At 33.3% G+C, this 16,876-nt stretch overlaps 1 protein-coding gene across 5 annotated transcripts in view; it reads right to left on the bottom strand.

Moving 5' to 3' along the window:
* Positions 1 to 16,876, bottom strand: part of MAP4K5 (mitogen-activated protein kinase kinase kinase kinase 5) — a 110,750-nt gene that overhangs the window by 18,462 nt on the left and 75,412 nt on the right. For 4 of the 5 annotated variants that reach the window (XM_034992435.1, XM_034992437.1, XM_034992436.1 and 1 more), the window contains 9 exons: positions 11,677 to 11,735; positions 10,618 to 10,685; positions 9,334 to 9,376; positions 8,490 to 8,700; positions 7,508 to 7,605; positions 7,272 to 7,313; positions 6,330 to 6,414; positions 3,056 to 3,135; positions 2,697 to 2,757 (listed from right to left, as the gene is read on the bottom strand). In XM_034992435.1, the coding sequence (XP_034848326.1) occupies positions 2,697 to 2,757; positions 3,056 to 3,135; positions 6,330 to 6,414; positions 7,272 to 7,313; positions 7,508 to 7,605; positions 8,490 to 8,700; positions 9,334 to 9,376; positions 10,618 to 10,685; positions 11,677 to 11,735 (747 nt within the window). The remainder of the gene's footprint in view (positions 1 to 2,696; positions 2,758 to 3,055; positions 3,136 to 6,329; positions 6,415 to 7,271; positions 7,314 to 7,507; positions 7,606 to 8,489; positions 8,701 to 9,333; positions 9,377 to 10,617; positions 10,686 to 11,676; positions 11,736 to 16,876) is intronic. The other variant, XM_034992438.1, reaches the window with a different exon arrangement.

Genomic DNA, 16,876 nt, shown 5'->3' with positions numbered 1-16,876 from the left:
AACAAAAAACCAGTTAATACATTTTGAAAGATAAAAGAGTTTTAAGAAAGTAGATAATTATGTTTCCTAATATAGGAATTAGGTATATTTTAATTAACAGGTGATCTGGGCAGAATATATATAAGCCTTAATGAAGCCAGCACAAAAAGAAAAAACGGTTAAACACTGTTGTACAGGGGACTGAGTTATAATGATGCACATGTGAATATTTTAGTATAACACAGGAGATTCTGTAAAACTGTATTATATTATCTCTCTGGGATAGACCCATTTATCAAGAATTTATCAAATTACCTTGGTTTAAAATTGTGAATGAAGTCTTAAATATAACAACAGATTAAAATACTAAGAAAAGCAAAGCAAATTAATATTATATGCCATAATACCAGGATAATGGGGCTACAATTTCCATATAATCAAAACCACAGGTGTGTTAAGCAGGGGGAGATAAGGGAAACATCTACTGACTCCTTATTATACACGCTATAGTACCATAACAACACAGAACAAGTATTTATCATTTTACTATTAGAAAACATAAATATACACTTGAACATGAGTTTGAACTCTGTGGGTCTGCTTATATGTGAACTTTCTAAAAAATAAGTACAGTACAGTACCGTTAATGTATTTTCTTTATGATTTTCTTAAATCCTTTTCTCTAGCTTACTTTATTGTAAGAATATAGTATATAAAACATTTAACATATAAAAATGTGGTAATCAACTGTTTATGTTATTGATAAGGCTTCCAGTCAACAGTAGGCTATTAGTACTGAAGTTTTTGGAGAGTCGTAAGTTATAGGGATTTTCAAGTGCTCTGGGAGTCAGTAACCCTAACCTCTGCATTATTCAAGGGTCAACTGTATATGAAATAGTCTTATGATACAGTATTGAGTCTTATCCTCAACAAAATTCCCGCATTTTCTTAGAATGAAAACATTCTGCCTAACACCATACCACACCCTACCTCTCTCCATTCCCCCCTATATTAGCTAGCAAGGCAGCTAAATACACATGTATATGTATGTGTGCATGTCCACACAAACGCAGACCCTCAGGCAGAATAATGTTTTTGCCTATTGAGCTCTGCCACTTACCTGCATTCAGTTTTATGGGTCATATTAACTAGAATATGGAAATAACTAATTTATAGGCTAACTTTTCCCTGTTTTCCTATAGTTATTTTATAAATATATAAAATGTATTCTGTGTGGTTTGTAAGCTTATATCCAAAGGCAGGAATGAGCAGTAAGAGAGTAAGAGGAAAGTGATTTTACATGTATGCAAATCAGAATTGTTAAAACACAATTGGGTTTAAATTTATTTTTATAATAGCATATATTATTATTTTGGTAAACAAAAAAAAATTGGGGGAAGCATAATTAAAATCAAAATGATTCAGTACTTTTTCAAGGACCCCAGCTCTTTAGAAGTCATTTATGCACAATCAAATAATATGTTCTTTGTAAACACTGTCATCAGCTCATATATACAAATTTCTGAAGAATCTCTATTAGGCAATGTTTAGTGGAAGAGTTCAAGTTATACACACCCAGTTAAAATTATAAAAATGATATTTCTTAAATTAGGCCACAATTCATAATGATCCACCTATCAGTAAGGCTGTGTATCAGTACTGATGCTTTAAAGCATAAGTAGCGGAAAGGTACCAAAAAGCCTGACAGTACAGTAAATAAGAGCTGGGATATAACACTCACATACAGAGAAGAAATGAAAAAAATTTAAGAAATACTAAAATAATTAATTATTTTAAGCAGAGAGAGGGGTGAATGCTATTTTAATAGCTGACAGCATTAGGATTATTAAGAGACAGAGAGAGATAATTAACTATCTTCTACTCTACTATCAGAATGAAAGTAAGCAGCAAACCTCTAGGTAGTCACTTACATCTAAAATGTAAGAAAATAGGTTTTGGTAGGTAAGATCCGGGGGGAAAAAAAAAACCCAAAATACCACCTACCCTGCCTCCCAACAACAACCAAAAAGAAAAACACAAAACCACAATTAGAAGAGACTGCTCTGGAATGAACTTGTTTGTAAGAGTTTAAAACATCAGTCTAAGATGGTTATACCATCTGATCCATAATAACACGAATGCTGTCAGCAAACACCCGTGTAAGCCTTCACTGTGTAAGCTAAGTGCTCGAGATCATCTCATTTAATCCGCACCGCAGCCTCATAAGGCTGGTATTGTTTCCATCATCCTCATTTTACAGTTAAGGAAACTGAGGCTGAGAGAGGGTGACTTGTTCAAGATCACAGAGAAAGGAAGCAGCTATATCCTCTGATACTTTCCCTTCAACTGTTAATTCTCCAAGGAAGGCCAATGGTGCTGGGATAGTTGACGGGGAAGGAGTCTGAGCAGAAGTGGACGGCCTCAGGTGACAATCACTGTGATAGTCCTCAGGTGTTTAGGTCCTGGGCAGGTTTGGGAAGTGCTACCTTCACCGAACACAGGTCCTTTCTCAAGGTTTCTTTCCATTCTAAGTTGGTAGAAAACATCTACAAGTCTCAAAGTAACTATACTATAGTTACCCAAAGTAACAAATAACATTTAAAAATACTGTATATTAAAATTACATTTCTCTTGTGTCAACTATACTTCGATTAAAAAACTGTGTATCTCTCCTTGTCTATGGTTTACTTTTCATATTAGTTTTGTTACATACATACCTGATAATGACATTAAAGTATTATTGATAACATAGAGCCAAGTACATTTCCGTGGAAATAACTATAAAGAAAAAAAGGTAATTAAAATTCTCCAATTTTCATTCCCTTATGCTTTAACTTCCAAATCCCAACAGTCTGAAATAGCATAAAAATAACTATTTTCTATCTTTTAGTAAATTACCAAAACTTTACAGGGAAAAAAAAATCCTGTAACATGAACATGAAAAGAGTACAATTTCACCTCCTTAAATATTTAAATCATAATAATTAAAACTGAGGCCCATAAAAATTTAAAATTGAAAGATTTCTTTTATTCAATATACTCAAACTAATTTCTTGAGTTAAAAGTCCTAAGTTACCTGTTCCATTGTTGCCTCATGTAGCTCATTGAGATTCAATGTGTAAATACCATCTTCAGTTCCAAAAATGATGTACTGATCTAAAATAGTTGAAATAAATCACCAGAATTTACTATAATTTTCTGAAATAATTCAATAAAATGTCTTTATACTTTAATGGGTTTTTTTTAAAAAAAGATTTTATTTATTTATTTAGAGAGTGCACGAGTGGGAAGAGGGGCAGAGGGAGAGAAAGAATCTCCAGCAGACTTCACACTGAGCGCAGAGCCCAACAATGGGCTCGATCCCAAGACCCTGAGATCATGCCCTGAGCCAAAATCAAGAGTCAGACACTTAACAGACTGATCCACCCAGGTATCCCTTTAATGGTATTGAGAATTAGATAGCCACAGCCAAAGAAAAATTATTTTCTAAAATTCATGCCATCTTCTATACCTCTTTCTCCAATTCTGATCTCATTTTTTAAAAGCAGATATATTCTCTGTTACTCATTCACTCTGGCTTTATCTTTTTTTTTTAAAGATTTTATTTATTTGTCAGAGAGACAGTGTGCACAAGTGGGGCGGGAGGGCAGCAGGCAGAGAGAGAAGCAGGCTCCCCACTAAGCAAGGAGCCCAATGCTGGACTCAATCCCAGGAGGCTGGGATCATGACCTGAGCCTAAGGCAGCCACTTAACCGGCTGAGCCACCCAGGCGTCCCTTGGCTTTATCTTACTTAACTTATATAATCCTTCCTTTCAACATAACTATCATGTCTTAAAATTTTTCATTATAGCTATATATTTTTGCCAGATATCTCAAATACTCTTGGAAGAAGGAAACTATAAATTAAAAAGAAATTATAAATCATGACACACCAGAAGCGATAAGCACACATAGTGTCCAGATCTTGGTTCCTAAATACTACCTTCCACTAAAAAGAACCAGGGCTGCTTGGAAAAGATGGATTCCAATTTTGGGGCAAGGAAAGCGTAAGATGTGCCTAGAAATCCTGCTGTGCCAGAAAGTAACGAAGTGACCAAATGTTAAATAAAAGAACATAGGAACTCGCACTGCTCAAAAATTCTGGGACAATTTAAGTGCTAAAATTAATAATAGATCATATCTCACTGAATAAAAAATAATTCATAAGCTTAAACTAATACATGTACATAAATAAATGGGAAAGAAGGGAAATTGTCTGTAGATTTCAATGGATTGTCAATGGACTATCAATAAATGCTAAAATCAGTTGGTGAAAGTCTAATGAACAAGAGGATATTTATATAGTCTCAATGTATTCCATACTACTTATTAATCACCTTAGGAAATTAAGTAATTACTAATTAATTACAAACAAAAAAAAGTAACTTTACAGTGGAGAAAGCTAGTGAATACCACCTTAACCAGCTGATCAATGTTAGTATCACTAGTACTTGGACAAGCTCATAGAACGTGCCTTCTGATAGGATGCGCCGAGAAGAGCACAGTAACACTTCTTTCATACTCCCACCAAAACCACATTACCTAATCTCAGCATGAGGACTCATCAGACAAACCCAAATTAAGGGACATTCTACAAAATAAATAGCCTCAAAAATGTCAAGATCTAGAGAGATACAAAAAGGTTGAGGAACTGTTCCAGACCAGAGGAGATTAAAGAGATGTGGTAGCTAAATGAAACATGTGATTTTGAATTGGATATTGTTGGGTTGGGGAAAAAAGGAAGGGGGAGACAATAAAGAATATTACTGAAGCAATTAATAATTTCTATATGGATGGTGATGTCAGTTATACTTCAATTAAAAAAATAAATAAATATGGACTGTGGATTACATCAATGATAAATTTCCTGATCTTCACAATTGTACCATGGATATGTAAGAGACAATTCTTGTTCCTATAGGAAATACAAAATGAAGTATAGGGAAGCACTCTCAAGTAATTCAGAAAAAAATGCACATATAGGCAGATAATAGAAACAACTGATGATTCTGAGTATAAAGGAGTTTCTTGCATTATTTTTCTAACTTTTCTGTAAGTCTGAAATTATATCAAAAGTTACAAAGACCAAAAAACCCCATTTCCTTACTGATAAAAATATTTTTTTGTTATACTTCCTAATGTAGCATTTAAAACAGATAATTATATGACTTGTCTTTATTACTGTGTTAAAGTGGAAACAAACATTTCCTGAACCCCTTTACTGCCTAACCTCTTTTTGCTAATTGCCAGACACTCAGGTAGGTAGGCTTTTTCCTTCCTTGCAACAAGGTGGGTATTAATAGTACTTATGTTAGGGGCACCTGGATGGCTCAGTCGGTTAAGGGTCTGCCTTCGATTCAAGTCACAATCTCAGGGTCCTGGGATGGAGCCCCACGTCCGGCTCCGTGCTCAGCCCAAGTCTGCTTAAGGATTCTCTCTCCCTCTCCACCTATCCCTCACCCCACTCGCTTTCTCTCTCTAAAATAAATAAATAAATCTTAAAAAAAAAAAAAAAAAAAGAGTACTTATGTTATAATGATCACACTGAGAACCAGAGGTTTTAAGTATCTTTCCAAAGTCATATAATAATGACAGAGCAGGAATTCAAACCCAGATCTATTTGATGCCGAAATTTTACCTCTATGTATTAGGCTTTCTCACTTTAAAAATATACAGTATAAATTTTTAAAAATAAAGTTTGTTATTTTGCTGTCATTTCAGATTTACAGAAAAGTTTTAAGAGTACAAAGAATTCCTGAATATCCTCCTTCACAGATTCCACAAATATTAACATTTACTACTTTTGCTTTATCCTTTTTTCACCTTCCATATACACATTTTTTTGTTTTCTGAACTATTTAAGTTACAAACACAATGTCCCTTTATTCCTATTTCAGTGTGCATCTCTTAAAAAAAAAAAGAAAGAAAAAGAAAGGTCTTACATAACCATAGTACAATGATCAAAATCAGGAAATTAACACTGAAACAATACTATTATCTAATCTAACGATTTTACTGATTGAGATTATCAATTGTCCCAGTAGTGTCCTTTTATAGAAAAGAAAATCACTGATCATGGTTGTAATCACTTGTGATGACTATTCAGTCTCCTCTAATCAGAACATTTCCTGTATACTCTAAATTCTAATACCTCACACCAAAACTCTATTTAGGTTGTTGCAGGTACCTGCCCTATTTAGTCTCTAAAGTCATATTTTTAAAGTAAACAACCTCAGTTCACTGACCATAAAGATACTTTCCCAGAACAAGTATTTTATTAGAGATGTACATAAAAGTTCAGAAATTTTACCTTTTGTATCAGGATGTATCCAGGATGTTGCACAATTAATTTTCAAAGGGCAGCCATCAAAAACTTTGGAAAAACATGCTCCCATCTTATTTATAAAGAAAGAAATATTGACTTATTTGACTAGATAATTTTATATAGTCTTAGAAAATAGCTAAAATTATTACAAAATGCTAAACTGACTCTTATTGCGTATGTTTATGGTCTCATTACAAAACAAAATTCCTATTTTGATATCATTTAACTCTTTCTCCTATTCTTCCCTTGTGTAATCCGCTATTTCAGGGCAAAAATATCAAATTTATCAAAACATCTACATATATCAGTGATACATTTTAGGAATTTTAAGTCACCACTTATCTTTAGGACTAACATTTAGGAATGTGAAAGAATGGATGATATTTCTGAGCAGTATCACAGTGATTATAATTGCAGTATAACTCTGTAATAGTGAAAAAGACAAAAAGACTAATAGTTACGTTACATATTAGACTTTTACTGAATAAGAAGGTATAATTTATAAAGCATCCCATTCATATGATTGGCTGAACCACCTTAAAGAGCCACAGAACAAGCATTAACATAAGCTTCCCTGTTCCTTTTCATTGTGTATAGTTCAATATGAAAATGGCTTCAGGGGTAGAAAGGTATTTAATTCATATTATGAAGAGAACACAGTACTACCGATACCACATTAAAGTTAAATTGGCCTTTGAAGGCTAATCTGAGAATCCAACTGCCATATTTACAAAAAGTGAAACTCTCCAAATTCTAACCAACTCACTCAAATTAGGGTATATGATCTGATCCATGGTATATCAAAATGCCTTTAATGACTTTGTATTTTGGGAATTAGCTCAAGATACTTGACAGCAAATAAAAAATCTACTGATGTGTCTAAAGAGATGGAAATTGGCAAGTGGTTTACATAGAAATATTCCTTACCAGCACTTTTGGGGTGGGTGGAAGGCCATTGATGGCTGGTTTCTGTGGGAAAAATAATTTTTAATGCTTTAAGATCTCTTAAGCCTTAAAAAAGCCCTATACATTTGGAATTTCAGTTATTCAAATTCCTGACTTAAACAGACTATGCCCCCCTGCCCACCAATACAGAGACACCCTCTTATACGATGAACATGGTAATAGTTACAACTAATCACCAAACGCCTGTTAATACCTACCGGGAAATCTCGCTTGTCCTTTTTCCGTGGTAACTGTGGTGCTTGTGCTGATCCTTCTGTATTTTCACTAATCAGTTTTGAAATACCATCACCATTTCCTAAAAAGAATCATGATTAAAAGCCGACTGAACATACAAATAAGTACTTTCCATGAAAAATAATTTTCCCTTTCCCCCAGTACTTGTATACCATTTGGGTGATCCTTTACTGGGAAATATTCTCTACTGGCAGACAAGTGAAAGTATCTTTGGTCTTTCTCTAGATTCTACAGAGGTAGCACTGCATAGTTAGCAGTGGTCTTAATTCATGAAAATACCAAATGTCTTTCCATACTGTGAGAAAAAGAAATGCTCTATGAATGCTATGCTGATATTCAAGGCCTTTCATAAGTGGACTTCAATCTACCTTTCTAGTCCTATCTCCCATTATATATCTTTCGAAAGCTCACACTTCTCTCCTACTAGACTATACTTACAATACAATCCAGATTTTCATGGTTCAATACATTTGTTTATTCCTTCTCGCTCATCAGGAATGCCTGTCAGCACTGGCTCCCCCTAATGAAAACTCAACCAAGTCCTTTTTTTTTTTTTTTTCAACCAAGTCCTTTAATACTCTGTAAGGGCCCACTCCCTCTATTCCCTATCCTTATCTTCCTAAACACCTCTCATCTTTATTACATATGATTATTGTATGAGACACTTAAACAAGCTGTCTTGTCTAATGTTATGGGTACATGGGTGTACCTTCTGCTATAAATCCTGAGCTTCTGGAGGGTAGGAACATCCATTCATCATTCTAAGACCCTATCATATTTAGTAAGGGATCAAATTAGGATTGAACCGGACTGAATCTATGTATAGCCCATCCATGTGGAATTTTAAAATAACTTCAGAAAGCTTTAAACAGTTATAAGATTGACTGAAGACATCCTTTAAAATATGAAAATGGCTTTCTTTCCAGTTTTCACTGATTTATTTACCCAGATCACAGTATCTAGCTGTATGCACTCGAGGACTGCTGATACTGCTAGCCATACCAATAGAGGAAGTCTCAGCTACAGGACCACAACTTGGGCTACTCTGTCTTCTGAGAAACTGGGGAGCTCTGTTCTCTGAATCAGGACAACGTTTTACAGTTGATGACTTTTCTTCATCTAGGAGGTTGTCTTCAGGGTAGCTGTTTATCCTTGGCTAGTGATAATAAGACACAGAAGTGCTTTAATAAATTTGGATATAAAACAGTAACACTCCATTATCATTATGCATCAAAGACTTGAGGGGAAAGGGGATATGTCTTTTCTTCCTTTCTTCTATATAATTCAATCACTGCGCTAAGTAAGCAAAGTAAACAAGAGTTGAATTACTGTCCCAACACAACTAAGAACTTGCCATGTGATTTTTTTTAATCATCCCTAAGTCAAAACTGATATAATTTTAACTGATAAAATTATATAAACAATTCACAAAATATTTAATAAGTAGAGACAAGCAAAGACTTAATGAAGTATGACTCCACTGAAATAGCAAATTATAGTAGTAAATGAGGATTATAAATGATGAACTCTTATTTCCTCTCCATGCAATTTTCTCTCAAATGAGTATAACTGATTTTTACCTTTTTCTTATAGCTATCCAAATATTGTATTTCTCATGAAGTCTTTTTAAATATATATTTTACATCTTTGTAATCTCCTCTTAAAGAAAACTATATTTATCTAAATATATTTAAGAGAATTTTGAACAAATTCAATAAAATCATTTTTTAAATTTAATTACTATATTACTTAAAAAAAAGGATTTATTCAAAAATTTTAAGCAGCTCACCTTAGGAGGTAGGGGAGGTGGTATTGCGCGTTTTGAGGTTGATCTAACACAAAGAGAAACATGCAATTCAGATGGTGGTAAATGATAACATAAAACAGAGACTCCATTAAATGTGCATTAAAATCTGTTTATATTCAGGGGATATAAAAGACAATTAGATCATGTTGAAGAGTATTTTTACAACCTATAGAAGACTTAAGACCTCACTGTGTCAAACTGTATTAGTAGACTATAAAATAGATTTTTATAAAATAAATACAAAGTCTTTTTAACTTTACGGTTTTGCTTTGCATATTTAGTATGTAATAAAAATGAATTAAACATAGTAGTAAAAAACAGATTCAGAATTATAGAGCTGGAAGCCAAGTGGCTGTATCATCAAACCCTTTAGCTGCCCCAGGTGGGATCCGCAGATCAGTAACATCTGCATCACCTTTACTTTCTGTAAAGGACCAGATAGTAAATATTATAGACTTTAGTCTATACAGTGGCCACAACTACTTAACTCTTTTGTTATAATGTGAAAGCAGCCATAGCTTTTTTCATGTTATAAAAGCCATATTAAAAAAAGAAAAGCCACATTAAAAAAAAATAAAAGCCATAGCTTTTTTCACGTTATAATGTGAAAGTATGGCTGTGTTCCAACAAACGTTCATGGACACTGAAATGTTCATATAATTTTCATATGTAACAAAATATCACTGTTCTTTGGATTTTTTTTCAACTATTAAAAAAATCTAAATACCATTCTAGTTTGTGGACTGTACAAAAAATATGCAGTGGGTCAGATGTGTCTTATAGGCCATAGTTTGCCAACCCCAGATCTATAAGTTGAATGTGGAGGATCCAGAAATCTGTACTTCCAAAGACCACTCGAAGTACTGCAATGCACAAACAGGCTTGAAACATTTAGGCTGGCCCTGCAACTTAACTGATGAGGGAAGACAGGTCTAGAAGATGAAGAAACTATACTGGAGAGATGGAATTGGGGCTTTTCAACTCCTCCTATAGTATTTCTTCCCATGACATTATGTAACTCATCCTTCAGTAAATTAACATTACACATACTAAGTTCTGACTTAAAGAAGAAAACTGAAGAAAACTTAACGATTAACACATGATGCCTTTTGGTAATTAAAAAGTCAGAAGCTTTACTCTGATAAAAGGCATAGCACAACTTCTCTAAGAATGAAAATTAAAACTTGTTAGAATAAACCACTCCCTCCCAATACTGTTCTTATATAATCAAGTAAAATATAGTTATTAAGTTAAAAAACAACTTACTTGCCAGTATTTGCACCATCAACAAAAGGATTCCACTGTAACACAAAGTTTGGATCTGATGACACTCCCTGTGAAGGTGAAAAAATAGTTTAAAATGTTTCCTTATAACAGATATTAATCATCTTATTTGATTCAAGAAAATATTCAGTGTCATGATTGTTAATCATCTTGGCTTTCAATCAATTTTTAAATCTCCAGCTAGATTTGCTGTCATTTGACATATTTAGGTCAGTGACTCATTATCAGTTGACTTATACGTAAGAAGTTCCATAAACATACTAAATATAGTTTCAAATGACAAGCCCTCTTTACCATTGCTATTATATTCCAAATAAAACAGAAAAACGTAACTGAATTATCTGCGTCACTAATCCATTAGTGTGGAAAGCTAAACATCATATTATTAAGCTATCGTGAACTTACTGGTGCTATTTTTTCCCAATGGCATGGAAATTGAGAATTATATATCAATATATACAGTAAGAAGAGCATTACTGCCAAATGTTAAGAATGAAGAGATCCATTAACAGAAGACAATTCCTATAAAAATTATACTTTGCCAAAGCTGAAAAATAAATATATTAAGATAATATCTAGGCAACTCTAATAATACCTTGCTCTATTACTTATTTCCTTTTAGATAAGGAAAGGTTTAATGAAATAGTAACCTCAAAATAAGAGCAATGCGTTAAAAAAATAGCTGTATTAACAAATAAATATTAAAACAAGGTAATGCAAACATAAACTCTAAACCTAAAGAGTTGGTAAGAAAAAATATCCTGAGAGCTTTAAGCTGAACATCAAATTCATATATTTAATAACTTCATGTAAATCCTTCCAAAGACTCAGAAGCGTCAAAATGAATGGTTAAAATGGTCTATTACACATTATACCCTAGTCAAAATGTACGTAACTATAAGCTTTTTCAAACTTTAATGTGTGAAATGCAGTATCAAAATTATTGCTTAGAAGAGTATATAACTTTGTTCCTTAGTCAAAGTATACCTAAGTTTTCTCAAATTTTAATTTGTAAAGTACTTCAAAAGTAATAATTCCTACCATTTCATCCCGTGCTTCTGTTTCTTTTCTCAGAGGAGGTTCGAACTGTAATTTGTCAACTGCAAAATATGTAACAGATATTCACAAACTCTATCTAAAGGGTTAATCTCAGAAATGTAACAAGAAGCATATGTACTGGGGAGAGGGAAAGGGAGAAGGAAGAAGAAAAGATTTTTTACACAAGAGTACCCCTTTTTTAATATTTACCAAAAGAAGGTAACAATTTGGTATCTTCCTAATAACTCTACTTAATTCTCCATTGGAGTCAGGAAATTAAGCAGCACTTTTTGTGTATAAAAGATTTCAAAAAATTAATCAAAGTATCCATTTGACTAAGAAAAAACACTTTAAGGATTTTCTGTCTAGGCTGCACACTCTGTTCTAAGGCTATAACTTTATGGTGGGGATGAACCTCCCCATATTACCTGTAATTATCTAAAAAGAACAAACAGTATTTAAATTAAATGTTGTAATAGTATTTGGAAATTTAATATATTTTGTTCAATGTGTATTTTACTTGGCCTGCTCAAACTTCTCTTATGTGAAATATTCTAAAACAGAGAAAAGGATGGCTTATTATCTACTTCACAGTTGTTTTGGGGGGATTTTTTTTTTTTAAGTAGGATGGAGTCCAACATGGGGCTTGAACTCATGACCCTGAGTTCAAGATCTGAGCTGAGATCAGTTGAACACTTAACCGACTGAGCCACCCAGGTGTCCCATAAAGTACACAGAAATTTAAGATCATAAAATTTAATGTGATTAAAAAACAAACAAACCAAAAAATTCATATTTGCATCATAAAGATGCAAGATACCCAATACAATCTTGGCAAAAAAAAAAAATTAAAAAAATCATTTTCAAAAAGGATCCAGTTGTTCTTATCCCTAAAACAAAATCTGTAAAGTAATGAAGTTCTTATATAATTCATTAAACAAAAACATTGTCATAAAAATTTTCAGTAAGATTGAAAGACAGTTCATAAAGCATTGTATTAACTTTTCAAAAATAACCTAAAATAAAAAGCTCTCACTTATTACTTCTTAACATAATTTAAAAAATACCTTAACTCAAAAACCACTACTCTAATTCACTACTTCAACTCATTTGAGACAGAGATGAACTAAAGTTTTTTTTTTGTCACAACTAGAAATACTGGCAGGCAAGCAGGTGTAGAAAAGAAAGAGAAAATGTCATTATTATCTTTAACAATAAGAATTATAGATCAAGCAAATTTCAAGACTTACAAGAAATTCCAAGAAAAAATGAGTTTCATAAACACTTAAGATGTTTTAAAACATAAGAAAAGTACTCCTTAAAAAAATCAAATTCCTTATGACCATTCTAAAATTATTGCAGCCATAACTTATGGCACAGAAATGCTAGAGCCTCCAATATCATTCTTTTATGTGGTAGATGGGACCTCAAATTGTTTTGTTTTAAAGGAAATACTGACAGTACCTTCGGGTGCATCTTTGGCCTACGAAAATCCAAAGATGGGGAGGTCTTCTATTATACATATTCTTTTATTTCTGTAAGATGATGTAGGTTCTAGCCATAATGAAGTAATAGGAATTGGACTTATCCTTCTGCTTTAAACATCTACATACATGTAACACCAATGTGTGCACAAACGATATGAAGTAATTATTTTGGGGTAGTGGCTAACAGACCCCACAACGCTGTCATCCTTGAGAGAAGGGAATACACAGTGGTAAGATCCACATTCACTCTAGCTTTCCACCTGGAGGCACTTTCCAAACTAGGGCACAAGAAAGTGTAATCCGAAGAGAGAGTAACAGTCTTACTGGGTGCAGGAAACAAAGGCTGGAGATTGGGGCTGCTTAGGTGGTGGGAATTTGAAGGGCAGAGTGCCAGAAATAAGAAAGCTACACGAAGGAACTCTAGAAATATGCCAAGAGATCTCTTTGTCTTTGGATGAATACTAAACTGCCCATGAGCAAAAAAAAAAAGCAAGACTGTACAAAGTGTGTCACCAAAAGCTAATAGAGTGCTGTGAGCTAAATGTAGATTCTGGTGATCACAGTGCCAGGAAAGATAGCTGAGTTTCTAACCAAAGGAAAGAGCTTGCTGAATACTCTGGTAAAACCTGACATTAGCTTTAAAAGGATCAAGCTGACATACCAGTTAATTAACTTTTTTTTTAATGTTATGTTAATCACCATACATTACATCATTAGTTTTTGATGTAGTGTTCCATGATTCATTGTTTGCATATAACACCAGTGCTCCACGCAGAACGTGCCCTCTTTAATACCCACCACCAGGCTAACCCATTCCCCCACCACCCTCCCCTCTAGATCCCTCAGTTTGTTTTTCAGAATCCATAGTCCCTCATGGTTCATCTCCCCCTCCAATTTCCCCCCCTTCCTTCCTTCTTTAAACACCCTTTAGAATAAAGAGGACACAACCATACACTCAGTGTTGCACCACAATGTCCAAGATATAGTAATAATAAAAAATAACCAGAGAAGAAGCAGGAGAATAGAAACCATAACCAGCAGAAAAGAGACACAGAACTTCAAATAAAGGGGTTTCCAAACACAGCATTCCAAGTTTCCAAGAAAACAGGCCTCTGGGTCAATTTTCACAGTACTGGACCTGAAAGTCACCCTATCATATATATCTCTTTTTTTGTGTTGTCATATTTCACTTGAACTCTACTCTTTCCAAAACCCTCTAACTCTTCTTTTCCTTTGTTTAATGAGATGTTCCATCGTCCCTCTAGTGTGTGTTCTCCCTCATTATATGGAGTCAACACACCTGACTTTGTTGGACTACAAATTCATCCTTGGTGCTCTTAGACTAGGCCAAGATCATAATAATTACTTACATCCACTAAAAACACATAGGAAGAATGCTTATACTAGTCATAATAGCCAAAAACTGGTAACAAATCAAGTGTCCATCAACCAAGGAATGGATAAATTATGTTATAATCATACAGTAAAACATTCTATTACTGTGAAAACAATTATTTCTATACATGACATGAATGACTCTCACAGACATAATGTTGAACAAAAGAAACCAAGCAAAAAGGGTGCAAACTGTAAACCCCATTTATCTGAAGATCCAGATCAAGGTAAAAACCAATCTATGGTGACAAAAGAAAGGAACAATGACTAGCCTGGGCAATGGAAAGGGCAGAGGGATATAGGAAGATAGAAGGGCGCTGACTGTGAAGGAGCACTAGGGAAGGGGCCTTCAGAGATACTGGTACTGGGTGATTATTTTGATCTGGGTGGCAGTTTCATGAGTGTATACATTTTTAAAAGTTCATCATATAATACACCTAAGCATTTTATTGTATGTAAGTTAAGAGCTCAAATTTTAAAAATGAAACAAAAAACTAAGAATAAAACTAACTAGGTGTATATAAAATCTATTAAGCCAAACACATAAAAACAAAGCTATAAAATGCTCTTGGATAGACACAAAAGAAGACTTGAGAAAATGTAAAGATAAATCACCAATAAAATGACCTTCAACTTTACCAATTTTTTCTGGTATTGAAGCATAAAGAGCTTACACCATGAAGATATTAGTACCCTGGCCATTCAGGAAAGAACTAAGTCTTGAACTTACCTCTGAAAAAGCCTATCTTAGTTAAGAAGACAGACTATCATAAAGAGGTCAACTCTCCCCAAGCTAATACATGAACTTTTATGAAATCTCAGTAAAAATACTGAGAATTTTTTTTAACTAGATAAGCTGATTCTTAAGTTTATGTGGAAAAATACATTAGCAAAATATCATAACAAAGAACAGCAATAAGATACGTATGGGGGGTAGGGAGGAGTGAGGAGAGTAGGAGGAAGGTTAGTCCTAACAGATTTTAAAAGACGTAATAAAGACAAAATAATCAAATTATGCTATTGGCACATGACTAGACATACTAATGCAATGACAGAATTTCTGGAAAGAATCCAAAAATATATATGGCCATTTAGGTACATCATAAAGGTGATATAACAAATCCATTGGTGAAAGTATTAAGTTTTTAATAATTAGCATTTAGACAAATGGGTAGTCACTTAAAAAGAACTGAAGTTGAATCCATACTTCATTCCTCTTACCAAATAAATTAATATCTTGTATCAAAGATTTAAATATTAAAGAAGGGAAACTGTAAAAATAGAAGAAAAATAATAGAATTCTTTTGTAATCTTAAAATCAGGAAGGCTTTCCTAAATATGACACAAAATTCAAAAGCTACAGAAGAAAATATAGGCAAGTTAGACTATTAATTGAATACTTATACACCTGCAAAAAATAAAAAAGATAGCTTTATAATGGAATAGCAACTTTGCCACTTCACTGTATGGTATTTGAAGTCCAGAGAGTTCACCTGGGATTATATAAGAAGATAGCATAAGAAATATCAGCAATCTGAGACTAACAAAGAGATGAAATCTTGAATTACCGGTTTAACTAAGAAAAGCCCTGACTGAATTGATGGATATGGGAAGGACATTCTAACTCTCCACTGACCTAGATATTTCCAAAGCTGTATCCAGAAAGCTAGAAATATTTGGGTTCAAGAAAACTCAGACTGCAACAAGATGCTCATCTGCAATAATTCTAATTAGCTTACATACTTAATAAATTATCTTTATTATAGTTTATAATTTTTTATCTTTTACTGTAAACTTTTAAAAAATCTCTTTTGAAACAAGTATGCATTTAAGTCCATATACTCACACCTAAAATTTCTTTGCAAATCTGTTCTTCTAAATTAATTTGGCTAAAGTAACAAATATCCTTGATACAAAATATTTGTCAATGATTAATTTATTGAATAAATGTCAATATCCCCTTAAGTATATATTTTAGAGAAGATTCATCTCTCCTGTTAACTTAGACTAAAAAAACTGAAACCAACCCAAATGTCCAACAACAGGACATTATTCAACTACATATCACCTCAGTGAAAAAGGATGCAACCTTTAATGATTATAAAGGCTAGGCTAGTATATTGAAATGCTTCTATGTTAACTAAATTCAGTCATGGAAAAACATGAAGGCAATTTAGCAAAAATATTATCTGTGGGTTGGTACTGGGTGATGAGATTATGGGCAATGTTAATTTTCTATTTTTTTCCTCTTACAAATTTTCTACAATGAACATACATTACCTTTATAATTAGTGTATAAAAACAATTTAATTAAAAAACAA

The sequence above is a fragment of the Mirounga leonina genome, unplaced genomic scaffold (genome assembly GCF_011800145.1).
Source record: "Mirounga leonina isolate KUSES-001 unplaced genomic scaffold, KU_Mleo_1.0 Mir_82, whole genome shotgun sequence".
NCBI classification, from domain to species: domain Eukaryota; kingdom Metazoa; phylum Chordata; class Mammalia; order Carnivora; family Phocidae; genus Mirounga; species Mirounga leonina.
Note: the sequence above shows the minus strand (reverse complement) of the source record. Positions and strands in the feature narration are given on the sequence as shown.